This window comes from Nansenia antarctica (genome assembly GCF_963989245.1).
Source record: "Nansenia antarctica genome assembly, chromosome: 6".
In the NCBI taxonomy this organism is placed as follows: Eukaryota; Metazoa; Chordata; class Actinopteri; order Argentiniformes; family Microstomatidae; genus Nansenia; species Nansenia antarctica.
In genome coordinates, this window is record NC_137676.1 from 66,738,700 (window position 1) to 66,759,855 (window position 21,156).

At 48.0% G+C, this 21,156-nt stretch overlaps 2 protein-coding genes across 2 annotated transcripts; both read right to left on the reverse strand.

The window, feature by feature from the left end:
* Positions 1 to 2,077: 2,077 nt before the first annotated feature.
* On the reverse strand, positions 2,078 to 7,022 carry LOC308160860 (stabilizer of axonemal microtubules 1-like; the record flags this gene model as incomplete). Its single annotated transcript, XM_080534793.1, has 5 exons — positions 2,078 to 2,211; positions 4,018 to 4,830; positions 6,145 to 6,347; positions 6,673 to 6,861; positions 6,985 to 7,022. The coding sequence occupies 5 exons, from the start codon at positions 7,020 to 7,022 to the stop codon at positions 2,078 to 2,080; spliced, it is 1,377 nt and encodes a 458-aa protein (XP_080390919.1).
* Positions 7,023 to 14,884: 7,862 nt separating this feature from the next.
* rps6 (ribosomal protein S6) lies at positions 14,885 to 20,283 on the reverse strand. Its single transcript, XM_080535333.1, has 6 exons — positions 20,241 to 20,283; positions 18,420 to 18,551; positions 17,245 to 17,455; positions 16,119 to 16,265; positions 15,335 to 15,492; positions 14,885 to 15,019 (listed from the first exon to the last, which is right to left on the reverse strand). The coding sequence occupies exons 1-6, from the start codon at positions 20,244 to 20,246 to the stop codon at positions 14,924 to 14,926; spliced, it is 750 nt and encodes a 249-aa protein (XP_080391459.1). The 5' UTR covers positions 20,247 to 20,283; the 3' UTR covers positions 14,885 to 14,923.
* Positions 20,284 to 21,156: the final 873 nt, after the last annotated feature.

Consider the following 21,156-nt stretch of genomic DNA (forward strand, 5'->3'; position numbering starts at 1 on the left):
ATGCATTGTACTTCTGACATTGACATTGTCATATATATATTAATATAATATATATTGATATAGATTCTGACTTAAGATTTGAGCCTCACATCAAATCTATCACTAGAAATGCTTTTTATCATCTACGGAATTATGCAAAAGTTTGAAATGTTCTCCGGCAAGCTGATGCATGCTTTTGTTGTTACATGTTTGGAGTTGTAACAGTCTCCTTTCTGGTCTTCCGAAGAAAGCTATTGGCCAGCTGCAATTAGTTCAAAATGCAGCAGCGAGAGTTTTAACCAAAACAAGCAGACAAGCTCATATAACTCCTATTTTAGAAACTTTACACTGGCAAGTTCAGAATAGATTTCAAGATCCTTCTGCTTGTTTATAAAGCTCTCACTGGCATAGCACCAGAATATTTGAAAGACCTTTTGCTAGCATATCAGCCCAATAGAGCTCTCAGGTCTTCTGACGCTGGTTTTCTCTGTATACCACATGTACAAAAGAAGAGATTTGGTGAGGCTGCATTCTCATTTTATGCACCCAGATTGTGGAATGCACTGCCAGTTTACAACCTCAGCAAATATGTTCAAGTCAAGACTAAAAACCCATCTTTTTAATATTGCCTTTAAATGACTAAATAATTAAATTAAGATTATAAAAACCCATCCTTTAAATATTGCATTTAAGTTACAAAATAATTAAATTAAGATTATATTAAATATTAAAGCACTTTGAGCTGCAACATTTGCAGGAAAAGCGCTATACAAATAAAGTTATTATTATTATTCTCGGTTGCTTCTGTATTAGCTGCACAGGGTTGGAGGAACTCTGGACCATGGAGGACGATATCATTGAACACTCGTAAGGGTTCAGCAACAGATGTTGTGACACAGTTGGACAGGAAGGAGCCGTCAAATGTGTGGCAAGCAGTACTTGTGTAAAACCAAGGCAGCCCTCATCAACAGAATTGCCTCATCCTGAGCCAATTGTTCCTCTTAGCCTCTTGTTCCTTGTTTGCGATGTAGGTTTCCCTCCCCTTCTGGTGTTCACTCTATTCAGGCAGATAGCTGAGGAGATAGGAAACACCTGCGTTCTTTCATAAGGTTCCTGTAGAGTTGCCGTAATAGGAGATTGTGAAGGAGGATCTGAAACCTCAACCAGGGCAACAATTTGTGCAATAGTTGTTAGATGGTCAAAGGTTGTCCCCCACTCACTGGTAGATGCTTCCCCTTCTGACACCCTGGCCTGGCAGTGTCATGAGATGCTTGCCGTTTTGCTGCATATCGCAACATGAGATAACATTTGGCATGTAGTACACACCTGCTGCGTGCACATCGGAAGCTTGTGTAACTAATCTACCAAGAAGCTAAAAATGTTTACAGGATTCTGCCCAGCTTTTCAGATTGGAATCAACATTATCTGTTACTGCCTTGTGAAGGTCATCCATATCTCCCCCTCACATATGACACAATGAATGCCACAGGCTTTGGGTTGACATGATCGAAGCTTTTTAGGACTCACTACTAAGGAGGAGCCAACGTCATACTTTGGAGCCCTTTTGACACGACAACTACTACAGTAGCTTCTACAGCGTTTGTGATACATAGCATTATGTGTTTTGAGTGTTGCTGCAATACCTGAACCGTCATTCAACTGATCAATTGTAACATTAACAGAAGAAGGAAGAACATTAGCAATAGCTAAGAAATCTTTTTTTCCCTTTCTAGTGATACAAGTCCTTCATTTTTGGGTCTTTGCAATGGTCAGCATCTCATTGGCAGAGACAGCATAGGTCCCAATTAATGGTGCCGCTACTAGAGGTAGAGGCCATAATGTCTGTTGGAGGGGGGGGGGGGGGTTCTTCTTTTAGTTCTACACTCCAAAAGAGTTTGGTTTTGAAATCAAACAATTACTATGAGACACCCAGCGTAGCCTATAGCCTATACATTATATTAATTGATCAATTATATTATGTAGGCTATATGAATAACTGAAAGAATGTAGTCCAGAAGAACAGGAAGTCTGTAGGCTATGTCTGCTGTAAACAATAGCCCTGAGGTGAGGTAGGCTAGTATCTCTGTACGGGGGGGCACTAGTGGGTGGTTCTGCCCCTGCGGAGGACAGCTGATCGGACCGGCCTGTTCTTGGGCGAGTAGCTGGTCGTGGATGGTGACGCGGTGGCCGGGCGGGAGGGGGTGGAGGAGGTGACGTTGAAGGGACAAAAAGCTAGAATAGAATTATAGGAGAATTATAGTTCGTATAGCCTGTTGCAGTGTATAGGGGGTGCTATTGTGTTTTTACAGACCTAAATCACGTTTTGTATTCGTATGTAGGCTACATAGGTCTACATTACTCTGATAGGTCCAAATTAAGACCCCCCCACCTCACTTTTCTACGAAATTGATATATAAATTATATTTATACTGGACGTGTTTTGTTTTTTTTAAACCACTGGATTATAGAAAAGCTATTCATTATTTCAAAAAACTATTCCTGTTAAAAATGTAGCCGGTCCGCTTCAGATCCCCACTAATGAGTTGCTCATTCTTATAATAAAGCCTCAGCTACCGCGCTTTGGAAACGATGACGTCAGAAGCGGACACTTCATCGCCTTTCCCTGCAGCAGACATTCTCGCTGGGCGCGGTGGCGCGTGCCTGTAATCCAAGTCACCGGGAGGCTGAGGTTGGGGGATCGAATGGGCTGAGGAGCTCTGGGCTGTAGCGGCCCATGTCGAACGGGTGTCCACACTTTTTGCCCCCACTCTGGACTCCTTTAGAGCCAAGTTAAAAACCCACCTCTTCCAAAATGACATTCCCTAAATCTACTCCCTATTTGTTGTGAATTGTATGCCTGAGTTTTACGTTTAAGTCGTCTGTGTCTGATTGCTCTCTGTGTTCCTTGTCTTTGTCTTTATCTGTTCCTTTACCCGGGCTGCGCCCCGGGCCGATGTAAAAGTTGGATGGGGGGCGCATTATAAATGAAATTAACATAACATAACATAACACACTAAGTTCGGTATCGATATGGTGCTCCTGGGGGAGCCCGGGACTACCAGGTCGTCTAAGGAGGGGTGCACCGGCCCAGGTCGGAAACGAAGCAGGTTAAAGCCCCCGTGCCGTCCAGTAGTGGGATAGCGCCTGTGAGTGGATGCTGCAGTGCAGCCTTGACAATAGATCGGAACACAATATTTTCTATTCTATTTTTTTCCCCATACATTATATATCATTGTTTGACTTTACATGTTCATATTTATAATAAAAAATGACATTGTTTCTCCACAGTAACTGACTGTTTCTGTAGAGTAATGTGCATACGCGTATGTGCGTGCGACCATCCATATTTGTGTTTTTCCATATTTGTGTTTTTCCGTGTGTGTGTTGGGGGGGTTTCTTCTTTTGGTTCTGCACTCCAAAAGTTTGGATTTGAAATCAAACAATTACTATGAGACACCCAGCGTAGCCTATAGCCTATACATTATATATCATGTACGTATGTTTGATTTGACATAAAAAAAATATTTATAATAAAAAATGACATTGTTTCTCCACAGTTACTGACCAGTCTGTGTTTGTGTTGTTTCTGTAGAGTAATGTGCATGCATGTATGTGTGTGCTTCTGTCAGTATTTGTGTGTTTCCGTGTGTGTGTTGTCTTCTTTTGGTTCTACACTCTAAAAGTTTGGATTTTAAATGAAACAATTACTATGAGGCACCCAGCGTACATAAATTATATTAAATATAATTAAATAATATTAAATATGTGTGTATATATTAATAGTCTTAACTGAAAGAATGTAGTCCAGATGAACAGGAAGTCTGTTTATATGTCTGCTGTAAACAATAGCCCTGAGGTGAGGTATGGTAGTATCTCTGCACGGGGGGGGGCACTAGTGGGTGGTTGTGCCCCTGCGGAGGACAGCCGATCGGACCGGCCTGTTCTTGGGCGAGTAGCTGGTCCTGGAGGGTGACGCGGTGGCCGGGCGGGAGGGGGTGGAGGAGGTGATGTTGGGAGAGGAGGAGGGGGGGGGGGTACCCCGGCAGGGCGAGCCCCCCTCCCCAGCGGAGACGGAGCGGTACAGGAGGTGGCCCCGCCTCCCCATCCTGTGGTACCGGAACCCGGGGGGGCTGCTAAAGCTGGCGGGGCAGGGTCGGAGGTCGTGCCGGGTGTAGGTGCTCCGGTACACGGTGCCGCTCTCCGCGGGCGGCGAGCCGGGGGGCCGAGGGGTCGGCTTGACACTGGGGGGGGCCGTCTGGGGGCGCGAGGTGGTGGGGTCGGCGGTCTTTGCGGCGCCCGAGGGAGGCGTGGTCTGGGTTGCCCTCTGGGTCTGGGCCTCCCAGGAGTGGCTGGCCGCCGGCGTCCCCTGGCACCACGCCCTGATAGGCGGCCGGGCCGACACCGCCGGGGGGTGCGGGGCTGACCACGCCCTGTACCTGTCCTGGAACTCTGAGGAGGCTGCGAAGGGGGCGGAGCTAGGCTCCCAGAGGGGCTTGGTCTTGGTGGAGCGCCGCACCTCCCCTTTGAGGCCGCGGTAGTCGTGGCGATGGGTGGACTGGCCGCAGAGCGGGGCGCTGCTGGGCTTGTACACGGCCTTCTGCCTGGGGGGCCGGCGCGTGAGGGGGTGGGCCACGTAGACCTCGCTGTAGCAGGTCACACCCTCGAAGGGAGCGTCGTGGTGGGGCTGGGGGGCCGGCGGCGGTTTGAAACTCTGGCGGGGGGCGGTGGGGGGCGGGGTGCAGTAGTCGCCTCGGCATGTGGAGGTGGCTTGCAGGGCCTCCTGGTTCAGAGTCAGGTTGTCTTTGGTCTTAAAGGGCTGCCGCTTCACCACGTCCCATCTACGGTACTCGTCTGCAGGGAGGAGAGGAGGGGAGAGGAGAGGAGAGGAGAGGAGAGGAGAGGAGAGGAGCAGAGGAGAGGAGAGGAGAGGAGGAGGGGAGGAGAGGAGGGGAGGAGGGGAGGAGGAGAGGAGAGGAGTTAATTCACACCAAAATGACGTGACGTCTATAGAAATACTTTGTGAGGTCATTTGATCATTAAAGGTTGTTGTAATGGCTTAAAATACACTTTATTCAATTCTGTCCTAGCGTCCCGCGGTTACACATGTGTTGCTCTGTCAGTCACGCTTATCGTGGTGATAATACACACACACACACACAGACACATGGACTGACACACACACACACACGCACACACACACACACGATCGATCAAGTCCAAGAGACTGTACTCCTAGGAGTAACATTAGACAGTAAATTGTCATGGTCACAACACATAAATAAACTGGTGGTGAAAATGGGAAGAGGTATTTCTGTTGTTAAAAGATGTGCTCATTTGCTACCACCAAGTACTATCAAACAGGTGATTCAAGCTCTAATTTTGTCGAATCTTGACTATCGTCCTGTAGTATGGTCTAATGTAACAACGAATAAACTGAAAAAATTACAAATAGTACAAAACAAAGCAGCACGTATAGCGCTTCGTTGTGAGTACAGAAGTAATGTCGCAGCGATGCACAATTGTTTAAATTGGTTACTTGTGAAAAATAGGTTAATCTATTCACTCCTTGTATTAACCAGGAATATTCTTGTTACAAAGACTCCTTCAATTCTGTATAATAATTTATCCATAAGTCTCGACAGACATGACTACTCAACCAGACATGCTTCTGCACGAGGTTTTACACTTCCAAAAGTGAGGTCGAATGCAATGAAACGAACTGTCATGTTCCGAGGTATGCAGGAATGGTAAATGAAAATGTTTGTTTTTAGTTTAGTTTTAGTTTTTAGTTTAGTTTGAGTTCTTTTCTTTCCATTTTCTTTTAATTTTCTTTTAATTACACTCTGTTGTCTGTTCTTTGTAATCATTTGTTTGTATTTGTGTTGTTATTGATTTCATTTGTATTGTTATTTTTGTGGACCCCAGGAAGACTAGCTGTCACCATGGTGGCAGCTAATGGGGATCCTAACAATAAACTAAACTAAACTAATAAACTAAACACACACACACACACACACACACAGACACATGGACTGACACACACACACACACACACACACACACACACACACACACACACACACACACCTTGGTACACAGACAGACAGACAGACAGACAGACAGACAGACAGACAGACACACACACACACACACACACACACACACCTTGGTACATGGACTGAGTGTCCATCTTGGTGGTGGGTGCGGAGTAGTGGACAGGGCTGCGTGTGATGTTCCTGGTGAGGCTGGGCGGGGAGCTGTAGTCGGAGGCGTAGGTGGTGCGGAGCAACATGGGCTCAGAGGGCGGCTCGTAGGGTTTGGAGGCCCGGGGGAGCGGCCTGCTCACCTGGTGGGCAATGTAGTCCGCCCTGGGGGGGGGGGGGACGACGACACAACAACAATAACAACAATATTAAAAAATAGAGACAGTAGACATTGACATGAAGGATGGATGAGAGGGGAGGGATGAAATGCAAGATATGTTGAGGGTCGGAATCGAACGAGGAACCTTGCGATGATATGGGATGCGCATTAGTGTACTACCCTGTGATAAGGGACGAGAGTGTATCATATATTATCATATACTAGTATCATATAGTCGCATTGAAATTGAGATTTAAAAAGTAAGGGTTTAATTAAGGGTTAATGTTAGGTTTAGGGATAGGGGTTTAGAACTAATCCCACTGAACTAACCTGATGGTCGTGATGTTGGACATGTCCCCCTCCATCGGCTTGAACTCATCGTTGACTTTCTTGGACGTCCGAGGCCTTAGGGCTCCGTGCGATTGGAACTTCTCCCGGTACTCGCTGAGCACGCAGGCCGAGTCGGACCGGGAGGTCGGGATGACGGTGGGAGGGGGCGCGTGGGGACATTGATGCCGACTGGAAGAGAGAACCGGTTTTAGAGTATATAGAGTATTAACTAAACAGAATAAATAGAGATATTGCGGAAGCAGTCACAACATTACCGAACACTAGTCTACCGTAAACAGCGAACAGACTTACCCGCAAGTGCAAATCTGACACAGGCACTGGGTCGTCATGTTTACATCGACTGAACGACTCCCGGTGTCCTCAACAACATCGGAATCACTGCGTTGTACACCTGAAAGTCAAACGTTTGGACCGGAGATATCATGTGCCCATCTGTAGGCTTCCGATGATGTTCTAATTAGATTGTAAAAAAAACTAGATTATTAAAAAAAGATATAGAATATATTAGATTAGACTATATAAAGAAATACCTAGGCACAGTAAATTATCTTACATACTTCTCCTCTATCGCCTACTGTGATGTATTTTTTGTTTGGACTAGAGAACGAGATTAGGTCCTGCTATAAGGCAATGACGTAATAAACGGACGAACATTTAATTTGAAGAGAAGGTTTTTATGACGTATGTCAACAATGGTTGCGTTCGTAAATTAGCTCTGGAAATCTAATCAACACTCATCGAATGCCTCTTGTCCAATCAAATTACTTGAACCCAGTGTGCGCTCCGGCGCTCTCAGAGCAAATTTACGAACGCACCTTTTGTCACTGATATCAGATAACATACTATCCATAGCCTTGCTACCGGTATCAGTACCACGGACAGCTCTCGCGGCGGAGCGCAGCGCGTGCCCACTCGTTGACAGCTCCTCCGGTCGCTGATTATTCAATTTGTGGGAAACGTAATAACAAATAAAATGTCAGTTCATGTCCAAACAGGCTACGAATTACTTAGACCTTTAGTAGGTCTACGAAAGCAGAAACCCACACTCACATCCTGCAAAGCTATGGAGGCCTATGTGTGCGAGCGTGCGTGTGCGTGTGCGTGTGTGTCGTCGTGCGTGTGTGTGTGTGTGTGCGTTCGTGCGTGTGTGTGCGTGCGTGCGTGCGTTACCTGTATCCATTTTAGGCTATCAATAAGCGAAATACGTTTTGGCTGTCTATTTCGCTCCTGTCAGGTCGTCATTGGCTAGTCAGGCTCAGCCACCAGGTGTGAGGACATCGCGAGAGACGTCATTAAGCCACCAGGTGTGAGGACATATCGCGAGAGACAACGTCGTTTCGCATTGACGTGGAGCGGACAGGTAACCGACTCACAGGTGGAACTTCAACATTTCACAGCCAGTTTGTTTGTACCACTGAACAGACCGGTCAAATAAGCATCGTTTCAGTGAGTGCATCTTTATCCTTTATTCGAGTTTTTCATGTATGTTTAATTGTTGTTGCATTTCGCTCAGAAACAATAATAGCTGTTTGAACCGCATGCTTTTTTTTCAAGGCTCATCCTGTGAACTAATCCAAGGTTGATTGAAGTTAATTGTTCTCTAGGTGAACCCAAAAGGCTATGGCGTCTATGAACGGCATGCCGCCTCACTCAAGTCAGGTTGGTGCAATTAATTAAAGCTCTGCAAGAACGGCAGCCATGGCTTGTCGACATTTCCCCATGCTTGCTGTTCTTAACCATCCACTGTCAAATAGACCACTCACTAACCACCATCCACTAGTCAAGACTAGTATTATTGTACATGCACAACATCCACATGTAAATATATAAATAAAACACATCAAAGACGGGGCTAATCGGTGATGGTGATATGTTTCATTGTTCTGTTCTGTGTATTGTGCGTGTTCTGTGTGTTGTTCTATTGTGTGTGTTTTATTTTGTTTGTTGTTTTATTTTGTATGTTGTTTTTTTGTGTGTGTTCTGGTGTGTGTGTTCTGTTGTGTGTGTTGTTTTATTGTGTATCTTGTTCTGGTGTGTGTGTGTGTATTTACTGTGTGTGTTGTTCTGTTGTGTGTCTTGTTCTGTGACAGAATGTCCTGATGAGGGTGTGGAACCTCCCCGTGGTGAGTTCTGCCTGGGCTCTGGTGTCGGTCCTGTACAGGGACGGTAAGGACCAGCACCCCCGCCTCCGGACCGTGTGTGAGGTGATGGAGGCGGGGCTGAGGGTTGTGACCTCCGCTGCGTACGACAGCGCCACACCCTACATCATCAAGCTGGAGCCCCAGAGTAAGTAGTGTGCGCGCACACACACACAAACACACCTGCGTTTGTCCTCCGATGTCTGCCTCCCCTGGTGTTCCACCTCCCCCAGCAGCCTCCCCTGGTGTTATACCTCCACCAGCCTCCCCTGGTGTTATACCTCCACCAGCCTCCCCTGGTGTTCTACCTCCACCAGCCTCCCCTGGTGTTCTACCTCCCCTGGTGTTCCACCTCCTCCAGCAGCCTCCCCTGGTGTTCTACCTCCACCAGCCTCCCCTGGTGTTCTACCTCCACCAGCCTCCCCTGGTGTTCTACCTCCACCAGCCTCCCCTGGTGTTCTACCTCCACCAGCCTCCCCTGGTGTTCTACCTCCCCCAGCCTCCCCTGGTGTTCTACCTCCCCCAGCCTCCCCTGGTGTTATACCTCCACCAGCAGCCTCCCCTGGTGTTCTACCTCCCCAGCCTCCCCTGGTGTTCTACCTCCCCAGCCTCTCCTGGTGTTCTACCTCCACCAGCAGCCTCCCCTGGTGTTCTACCTCCCCCAGCAGCCTCCCCTGGTGTTCTACCTCCCCCAGCCTCCCCTGGTGTTCTACCTCCACCAGCCTCCCCTGGTGTTCTACCTCCACCAGCCTCCCCTGGGTTCTACCTCCACCAGCCTCCCCCCTGGTGTTCTACCTCCACCAGCCTCCCCTGGTGTTCTACCTCCCCCAGCCTCCCCTGGTGTTCTACCTCCACCAGCCTCCCCTGGTGTTCTACCTCCACCAGCCTCCCCTGGTGTTATGCCTCCCCTGGTGTTCTACCTCCCCCAGCCTCCCCCGGTGTTCTACCTCCCCTAGCCTCCCCTGGTGTTCTACCTCCCCCAGCCTCCCCTGGTGTTCTACCTCCACCAGCCTCCCCTGGTGTTCTACCTCCACCAGCCTCCCCTGGTGTTCTACCTCCCCCAGCCTCCCCTGGTGTTATGCCTCCCCTGGTGTTCTACCTCCACCAGCCTCCCCTGGTGTTCTACCTCCCCCAGCAGCCTCCCCTGGTGAGGTGGTATCATAGCATCTCTAACTCTCTGCTTCCCTCCTTCTCCACAGTCTCCATAGTGAACGAGCTGGCATGTAAAGGGCTGGACCAGCTAGAGATCAGCCTGCCGGTCCTTCACCAACCCTCAGACCAGGTAAGGCCACCATGCCCCGCCCCCACGACACACACGCACACACGCACACACACACACACACACACACACACACACAGCCCTCAGACCTGGGGGGTAATTCCATCAACATCGCTAAAGGAAAATCCAGACTTATTTTGATATGTTTCGTGAGACATGGATGGCCTGGATTTTCCTTTAGCGACATTGATGGAATACCCCCCCCCCCCCCAGTTAAGAACCTATATCTCCTCCTCCAGTGTGTTTTTGAGGAGGAAGTGGGTGGGTAACGACTGAAAAATCGGCATCGTGTTATGTAGCGTTGTTGTCATGGAGTTGTTGCTATTGTTGTTGTTGTCGTCGTCGTTTCCTAGGTGATCTCCAGCGCTGTGAACCTTCTGCTAGAGGCCAGAGACACTGGGGCCATTGTGGTGAACGGAGCCAAGGACTGTGTGATCTACAGCCTGGCGGCGGTGGCCGTGGTGGTGGGGGGGGGGAGGGGCAGGGCCCAGGACGGGCTGGAGCTGAGCGGGTGGATGATGGGGGGCGGCGGGGGGCTGGAGGGGGCCGTGCGGCTGGCCAGCGAGGGGGTGGAGGGGGCCATGAGTCTGGTCAACGGGGGGCTGGACACGGCCATCAGTCTGTCTGAGACTCTTCTGAACCAGGCTCTGCCTCCGACAGAGGAGGAGATGGGTGAGTGGACATCACACACACACCACCAGACTACACTTACATACTCCCTTCTCCATCTTCATTCTACACCTACATACTTTATACTACATACTCCATTCTACACCTACATGCTCCATACTACTCCTCTATTCTACACCTACATACTCCATACTACATCTCCATTCTATACCTACATACGCCATGCTACCCCTACATACTACATTCTCTGTTTCCATACACTACGCTGCTAAGTACTGGGTATGTATCACGCAGCTCCAAACAGGATGTCGGTGTCGTCACATCCTGCCCTCTTGTTCCCAGTAGATGAGTATTTCAGCCCCGAGGCACCATTGGAGGCGGGGCTAACCTCGTCCACACCCGTAGGCAGACGTGAGGCGAACGCAGCCCCGCCCATACCCAGCCACTCCGTCCGCCTGCTGTCCCTCACCGCCATGCTGTTCAGACGGGCCTATCACCAGGCCAGGGCCAGACTCCGCCCCGCCAGAGTCCGCACCGCCACCAGGCTCCGCCCCGCCAGGCCCCGTCCGACCAGACGGCGCCCCGTGGTGGACGTATCCAAGGCCCGGGTGGTGGAGGAGGAGGAGGAGGAGGAGAGTCAGGTTGGGAAGGCTCGGCGCCTGAGCTTCTAGAAAAAAAACAGCCTTGTATGTCCCTATGTGTGTCATGTCATGTGTCATATAGCCATTGTCACCCACTGCACTTCCACTCACTTCACTTCACTCCATTTAATTGTTGTTCCCACTGTGAGCGTTACCATGGCAGCAGGGGTTGGTGGTAGAAACAAAGGTGGGTAAACAAAGGACACCACCGGAGAAAACGCCGAACGTAAATGCTAATGCAAAAACTTCCGTAAAAGGTGGGGTAAAACACCATTCAAAAGGTGGGGGAGCAGGTGTTTAATTGCTGTCACATTGCTGAAAAGGACTGTCATGTAAATATCTAAGCGGTTTGGGTCTGTCCTGTGGTGTGTGAAGCGTTTTCAATGTATAGATACTTAGATAGTATATACAGTTGATATTGGAGCATAGACAAAGTGCTACCTAACTGCTTGTCTCGCCTCCAGCTACAGACTAGCACTCTGACACCTGGGTGGACCTTCGCCAGGCTCCCCAGCCTCTCCCGCTCCTCCCCCGACCTCCAGAACCACCTTGGGGCTCACCCCAGCCTCTCCCGCTCCTCCCCCGACCTCCAGAACCACCTTTGGGCTCACCCCAGCCTCTCCAGCTCCCCCGACCAAGGCTGGCACCACTCCAGTCCCTCCGCTGAGCTCCAGGGACGGGGCTGGGTCCACTCCACCCTCTCCAGCTCACCCAGCTCACTCAACCAGTTCCAAGACCAGCGCTGGGCCTCTCTCCCCAGCCTCTTACGTCACCTCCAGGGCCTGCCCCTCCCCAGCCTCCCCCTTCACCTCCAGCACAAGATCCTCTGCGTGCTGCTCAGCGCCTCCCAGATCTACAACAACTTCAACTGCCAGGCCCCTCCCCCTGATGATGACGACGCCGCCAGTTCAGGGGGCGGGGGCGTGGCCTCTCTGGAGGCCGTCCTGGACTACCTGATCCACAACACAGCCCTCAACTGGCTGGTGGGCCCCTTCTTTCCCAGAACGCCGTCGCCGGCTACACCCAAGACCCCCCCCGCGCCCCCCCCCAAGCCTCCGCTGCAGGTCCTCCTGCCCAGGGGCTGGACCAGGAGGCAGAGAAGCTGGGAGGACTGTAGCCACAAGCTTAACTACGATAACAACAGCACCACGCCTTCCCTGCGGTAGTTCCCTACGATCATACAATGTTGAGGTGTTTTGGGGGTTTGGATACTGGCCTCCCAAGATACTATGACTTCACTTCCTGGGGGGTGGAGGGGGATTGTGGGCCTCTACCTACTTCTGAAATTGGGTCCACAGACACGCATTATAGGGGTTTGTTGGAGGGGGGGGGGGGGGGGGTCTCATGTTGTATTTTAAACATTAAAGGAGTTTGATGGGGGTCTCTCTAATGCTGTCGTTTAAGCATGAAAGGATTTGAGAATGCTATGAAAGTCAGATGTTGATGCGGAAGTTCAATCCTAATAAATATTAATGCATGTTAATGTCAGTGTCATGTTCTCCTTATTTCCTGTCAGACATGGGGTTATAGGGGGTCAAATGTCTATTCAGTTTATCAGATCTGATAACACCTGGAGTAGTGTTTATCAGGTCAGGAGCCACATCCATATAATGTAGTGGTCATCGTTATCTGCAGTGAAGCCATAGGTACTCACGCTGGAAACGTTAACAATCCCAGGAAATCTGAAGCTTCTGTGGTACGGAAGTCCAGTTTCCCCATTGACCCTCACTACAAATAGCTTACCGTTGGCCACATTCAACATTGTTTTTATTTATGTTTTGTTTTAATATTTAATTTTATTTATGTTTCAATAATATTTTTCAGGAGTTTGGGGTGTTATTATCAAAATTGTTAGCAGTCATCACCGTCAATCACCTGCATCATAGTTGAAAGACGATTGGAAACCGCACTTCCGTACCCTGGTCAAGAGGTGTGAAACGTCATAACTATCTATGGAGATATAACCAATATTTCCACACACATTCTCCCACCCCAGTACGTGTTATTACATATAGGCAGGTGTTTGATCCAATCACGTCAGAGATTAATGGGATCACACCACCCTTAAGCTACAATTAATAGCCCTTACAGTACCATTCCCTTTACAACAGGTGAAATCCCTTTAAATGAGAGTTCAGATGTGTTGATTGATGATTTTTTTTTTTTTTACCACGAACGGGCAAGGAACCATATATGGTAACTTCGCTGACCTTGATTTTGAAGATGAAAGATATTTTTTTTTTTTAAATTTCACTCAAGTAAAAATGTCTTATGTCCTCCAATAACACTCTAGGGTTGAAATGTAGAATTTCAAAGTATTTCAATGAGTGCCCTATAAAGGGTTAATACCTGAAGATAACTGAGCGCTGCTTTTCCCCCTAAATTAACTGATGTGGCTGCTCTGGTCATCTGTGACTGCAGCGCAACAGCAGTAGAGAGGTCGGTGCTGCTACCAGTCCATTTAAGAATCAATCTAATACACAGATCATACATCCAACCATGTGTGGCTGAATATGGAGTTGAAATCAAACTTTATTATGGAGCACATTTAATAATTTCATACATCAATGTAATGCAAGGCACTAAAACAGTTGAACATAAGTATGGCAAAGTCTAATAAACAAAACACAAAATAAAAGAGGCTGATTAACTAACCATGAGCTAACCGGACCTCTAACAGAGCACAGTAGGGGTTGTGACTTTGCTTGTTGAAGCCAGTTCAGTTTAATATAAACAAAGGATAGTTTCAGATTTAGGAGAATGAAATGTTTGCAAACATGTTATTACTTTAACAACTAACCCTAACTAGCTGTATTGAACCATGCGTGTATTCATTTGGCCTGTAGCGCGTCATGTTGGGCCACGAGCAACAAACTTGTTTATTATCTGGGGGGTATTCCATCAACGTCGCTAAAGGACTTTACGAGACTCAACAAAAATAAGACTAGATTTCCCTTTAGTCACGTTGATTAATAAATACCCCCCAGGGCAGTGTTCTGGATAGTTTAAGACTAAACCCACTAGGAAAACGTCTGGGGCTGTGTTCCGATGTGTTTTTGCACTCCATAGAGCATATACCACCTGGCAAATTTTGGGACAGAGCCATAAGCACACCCTGCTTAATTGGATGCACCTGTGCAGCATTAACCTCAAGCAATCACATTATTAATTAATTTATCTGGCGATAATTGCCAGCATGTTTAACAGCTGCTAAATCTTTCTGCTTCAAGATTTTTTATATATAGTTATCTAACCGTTTCCCAAACTAATATTTAAGTACTCAAGCCTGTTAGCAGACATTGTAATTCTCACCGTGTTTCAATATGGGACTCAGCCTGACACCTACAGCCCGCATCGAAAATCAACGAAAGACTTGAGATTTGGCTAAAGAAAAGCACCTAATCAGTAGTACTGAATCGGTCTGAAGTCCGACGACTGCGTACAACCGAAAAGACTGTTGGATTACAACACGACACACAATGAAGCAACCACAGGAGGCAACGTTTGAGCAAAACCATCATTTTTTATTTCAGTGGAACATTTCACTTCTGGCTGGACTCCGACTTGGATGTGGAGGCTCTGAGGGAGGACAGGCGGCGTCTCTTGGCGATCTGCTCCTGGCGCTTCTCCTTGGCCTCCTACACACACGCACACACATTAGTAAGTAACATAGAAACCGTCAGAGTTTCCATTCTTATGTGCGAGACGATTCAGCGTCGAGTGAGGATAAGCAATGGGAGAGCAATGCAGTTCAACCAGCCATGGTTCAGAGCGACAGGTTGCATCTGGTAGAGCAGCTCTGCGGTTACTCTGGCAACACAACTGTCCCCCCTTAGAGGCTACTGAACAGCCAGAAAGGGTCTACTAGGTGTGCCATTACATAGTTTATACATATGTATCTTAAGGGGTGTGTGTCATGTCTGGTCTATGAAGCGCCTGCATGGCGTTCGTACCTTCATCCTCTTGGCGAGCAGCTTGGCGTACTCGGAGGCCTCCTCCTTGTTCTTCTGGGTGCGCTGCCTCTTCAGGGCAATGCGGCGACGCTTGTGCTGCAGAACACGGGGAGTCACCAGTCTCTGGATCCTGGGGGCCTTGGTCCTTGGCTTCTTACCTGGACACACACACGAGAGAGAGAGGAGTTACCAACTGGTACCAAGCTAGCAGTTTGGCTACAAAACCTAATTACGGATTGCACATTTAGACAGAACACTACAGTACACACGCACTAGTTACAGGACTCATTACATCCCACATATCAGAACACTGTCCATCTTGTACTGTGATATTCCATACACACACATTTCATTTATATAGATTATAATAACAAAGTATTTTTTATGTTATATATACACAGATTCAGCTTTAATCTGACTCCATGGTGATGGATTGGATTGTTAGAACAAGGATGAGGACTGGGAGAGCAATGCAGTTCAACCAGCCATGGTCAGAGCGACAGGTTGCATCTGGTAGAGCAGCTCTGCAGTTACTTTGGCAACACAACTGTCCCCCCTTTGAGGCTACAGACCAGCCAGAAAGGGTCTACTAGGTGTGCCAGACAGACAATAGCCTGCCTACAACCCTTCACATTTTCAACAACAACCCTGGACCCTGTCACAAAGGCTTAGAAGAAGGCCAACTAGTGTCTATATTCCCCCTCGACTAGATGAGGTTAGGGGGTAGGGAGTAAAGCCTAGGGGGTAGGGCCCAGGGGGTGAAGAGTAAGGGTTGATTTCTCACCCTCCTTGGTGAGAGGTCTCCTGACCACATACTGCCTGACGTCGTCCTCCTTGGCCAGGTTGAACAGCTTGCGGATCTTGCTGGCTCTCTTGGGTCCCAGGCGACGGGGGACAGTGCTGTCGGTCAGGCCGGGGATGTCCTTCTCACCTGGGGAGGGACACCAAGAGGGAGGGGGGGGGGGGGGGGAGTGTGGAGGTTAGTCAGGCCATTGTGCTTATACAGCAAGGCACCAGAATCACTATAAGTGATTCTAGACATGCACACGGTTGTTAGGAGCTCGCCAAGATTGTACTTTACACTTACTACAACCTGCATATCAGGGCAGGCTGGTGGAGGGAGAAATCAGAGGATGGGGCTTGTTGTAATGAATGGAATGAGGAATGGTATCAAACACTTTCAACAAGCCTGTCCTCTGATTTCTACCTACACCGGCCTCCCCTGCAACCTACACATCTACCTACAGAACCACCCATTATTCAAGTTGTCAGCTGTCACGCAGTGGCAGGCCGATGACAAGACTGGACTAGTCTAAACAAGGGCAACATCCTCAGTCACGAGAACCTTTTAAAACACCTCCATGTTAATTGGGAGAGCAATGCAGTTCAACCAGCCATGGTCAGACGGTCAGGTTGCATCTGGTAGAGCAGCTCTGCGGTTACTCTGGCAACACAACTGTCCCCCCTTAGAGGCTACTGAACAGCCAGAAAGGGTCTACTAGGTGTGCCATTACAGTTTATACCATGGGGTTTCCATGACTACAAGAGATGAATTGAGAACTTAGACAGCCACGGTTACACAGTATGTTAAAGGCCCCATTTCTTCAAACGAAAGGTTTGATGAAGCTGAATATTACTCTACTGCACTACACTGCCTGCACACACAGGTCCCACCAACACCTTTCCCCCATAGATGGTAAACCAGCCAGTTTAACAAGGACTATGGGCCTCGTTCGTAAATTAGCTCAGAGTGCCGGAGCGTCCACATAGTGACTGCCACTTGTCCAATCAAATTACTTGGTTGGTTCCTTTATGACGTTGAACCCAGTGTGTGCTCTGGCGAATTTACGAACGCGGCCTATGGTGCTACAACCAGAAGTGGGACAGGAAGTGACGTCACGGCGGGCTACCTTTCTTGATGATGACCAGATTGAGGACGCTGAGGTTAGCGTCGACGATGCAGCCGCGGACAGACTTGCGTTTGCGCTCGCCGGTACGGCGGGGCCTGTAGCAGGAGTGTCCCTTGCTGAGGAGCAGGCGCACGCGCCCGTGGGTGAGCACACCCTGCTTCATGGGGAATCCCTGCTTGTCGTTTCCGCCGCTGATGCGCACCATGTAGCCCTGGGAGACGGAGACACACACACGGTTAAAACAGGGGCCGCGTAATTGCCATGGTTACAGCAGGGACATGCGTCATTGACATGTTCACAGTCAGGGAAACAGGCTAATGACATTTGTTTATTCATTTATTAAAAGTATTTTGGTCTATTCAGGAGGAGGAGGATTGGGAGAGCACTGCAGTTCAACCAGCCATGGTCAGAGGGTCAGGTTGCATCTGATAGAGCAGCTCTGCGGTTACTTTGGCAACACAACTGTCCCCCCTTAGAGGCTACAGACCAGCCAGAAAGGGTCTACTAGGTGTGCCAGAACACGTCAACCGAAGCACTCCGTTACAGCTTTGGCTGGGTGGGAGTGATGTCCGTCCATAAACTAAACACATGCATTAGAAGCAAGAGGTCTATATGTCTCAACACGTCCTGGTTAGGTAAAGGTCAAGGGTCGTCCCAAGGAGGCCACTCAGCACCTTCCACTATTGAAACACAACCACTGCCTGTGCGAGTCTGCTCAGGGGACATCATTGGGACGACCCTACCCCAAATCCTAACCCAATCACAACCGTCTTATATATGACGTCAAAGTTGGTCATCCCAAACATCCACTCCTCTCCCAGGGTAGAGGATGCTAAGTGGGGGGGGGGGGGGGTCCTTGGGATGACTATAACCTAAATCCTATCCTTGATTCAACCTGTACCCTAACCGCTTTAAACCTCAACTTCAAACAGTGTGACGTCAACAGTTGGGGTCGTCTCTCCCACGGCATCCCCACCCAGGTCCTCTATAACTTAGTTGGTAGAGCGTGGCGTTAACAAAAGCTACGGTTGCAGGTTTGATTCCCCGCTGGGACCATATATACTGAAACATGCACGCACTCACTGCAATGTAAGTCTCTTTGGATAGAAGTGTCAACTAAATGGCATGTATGATTATTATAGCACCTCTCGTGGTTGCTATGGTGACAGTCTCACCTTCCACTCATCTCCCAGTGGGTCGACAGCGACCTCAGAGGCCATGCGCTTCTCGTAGAAGGTGCGGAGCTTGCGCTCATCGTCCACCTCGATCAGCTTCTGACAGCCCGTGGCGGGGAAGGAGATGTTCAGCTGAGGGTAAACAGGAGAAAACACACACGCAGGGTTACCATGGAGAACACATGCAGGGTCACAATGGAGACACTGGCTAGGAGAGGTAGGCGCTGCTGGCCGAACAGCAAACATTTTCACACTGCGTAGTTAGACCACCATAAGTTGTGACAATATTTCTATTCTCTGTGGTAACAGAGGCCTCAGTGTGCAGGTGATGTTCTACTGGCTAATTTATCCAGTTACAACGTGCAGTGCACTAACCGGCAGGGGAGAACATACAGTACTGCATTCATACACACACTAATACAAGAGGACAAATGTGGCTACAACATGAGCTGTTACTCCTGCAGCAAGAGGGGTGAGCAGCATTCAGTGCCACATATGAAATATCAAACCACTTCAGTGGAATTAAACGCCGGTTGTTATTTTCTAGTGTGCCAGCGATTGAGGATAGAACCAGTGGACGATGACACACTGGTACCGAAGACATAGCACTGGCTTTGCTCTACCTCCGTACATATCATACACGAGTACTGAACAACTCTGTGTATGTCAAGAAATGGAGGGGGGGGGGGGCTGGCGAGGCCCTGAGATGGGCATGTCATTTTCAAAACAAGGCGCATTTGAAATGTTAGTTTGCACCTCACTAACTAAACTAGCTTCGCTACTTCAACGCAGTTGTACTCCAACTTTTGGCCTACGCTTAGGATAGGCTGCAAAGAGGTCCTGGCTGCCTTGAAATCAACTGTAAAAGTGCCATGGCTTACTTATTTTTTGTTGCAGTTACGACCTTTTAATTTTTTAGATGACACAATAAATATGTACACAGTCAATGTGTGGAAGCTTCAACTTTAGAAGCTCGAAACTACAATCGTAGTACTCATACTACAACAGGGTATATACAGGAATCTTGAGGTTAATTTCAATACCTTTCTAAGACTTTTTAAAGACCTTGTCAATATTTTTCCAGACCTCACCGCCACTTTTAGCTGTAACCGTTTACATCAGTGACACCTTTAACTTAACAGTTTAAGTTTGCAATAGACTAGACCACTATCATACAACACCATTTCCGGTTTATCTTAGGTTTTTAATAAAACAAATAAATTCACGAACTTTTACTAAAGGTTTTTAGGACTCAAACTCTTTGGACAGAGTCTAATTCAGAAAAAGACCTACAAAATTCAAGACCTCATAAAACCGTGATAAGACTTTTTAATACTTATTAAGGGTCTTGATTTTACCCAAATTGATTCATAAACTTTTAATACTTTTCAAGACACCGCGGATACCCTGTTGTTAGCCCGCAACAAGCGGCCTTGCCGGGACAACTATTACTATTAGCGGTAAACCGACGTTACGTTACGAACCCCGCACTTTAGCCCGTATGTCCTTATCGCTGATATTACGAGGCCTTAGAGGCCTCTCGTTAGAGGTGGTTTGGTTTAACAATAGCGAATGTATACCAGTAGCTGCCATTCTATGAAACATGCACATTTCACACAGGGGGCAGCCATGTTTGGAGCCATGGCTGCCATGTCAGACGAGGCTAGCGCTCCATCATTATCAACATGCATCCTAACGACAGGTGCCATGTTTGGATATAAACTACACGGGTTTATAACGGTGAAATACCCTACTCCAATAATTCGTGGAAATTGAAAAGAAAAAGAGTTCGGGTGTTTTAGATATTTTGGTTTCTCCTACCTTCATTTTGGAAAACTGACTTGACGAGGGATCCGCCACAGAAAAGAGAACGGATATCCGCTTCACAGTCTCACATAGGCACGACGTGTTATCGCGAGAGCACGGGATTAAGTTACATTGCTGTGTTTTTGTTATAATAATAATTAATAATAACAACTTTTATTTGTATAATCTTTATATAATCCTCATTTAATCATTTAGTCATTTAAAGGCAATATTAAAAAGATGGGGTTTTAGTCTTGACTTGAACATTCATAAACATTTATTATGACTAGAAACATTCATTGTTAAAATGAAGACGGTGAACTTTTCACATGGTTGTCAATGAAGCGGAGCCCCCATGTTTAATGTACTCCCGTTATCATCAAATTTGTCCAAATCTGTCAAATGCTGTTGGAAAAACTAAATGTTATTCTGAATTCAGAATGTTTCTGCTGTTGTGTCGATCCAGAATGAATCTGTATTCGAGGAGTCAATCGAGAAAAGCGAACATTTGTGAAGACAAGCTAACGTCGTGTTTAATTAAACGACCTTATTATTTCTCAGTTGTGCATTCCTTCTGACTGTTCCCCCACTTTGGGTGCGCTCGTAAACTCGCTCTGAGAGCGCCGGAGCGTACACTGGGTTCAACGTCATAAAGGGACCAAGTAATTTGATTGGACAAGAACCATACCATGAGTGCTGATCAGATTTCCAGAGCGTTTTTTACGAACGTAACCCTTTGACAGCGCCACATAACGGACATCCTGACGCATGCGTCGATCGTGTGTTGCTGGGTACCAGAGATTACAGCGCACGGGCGGCTGTCACTTTGTTGAGAGCGGAGCGTCGCGACTGATCTCGCCTATGGAACCACAGAGGTTTACCATGCGATTACACTTGGATTTAATGTGTGTACAACCTCGTCGGGATAATA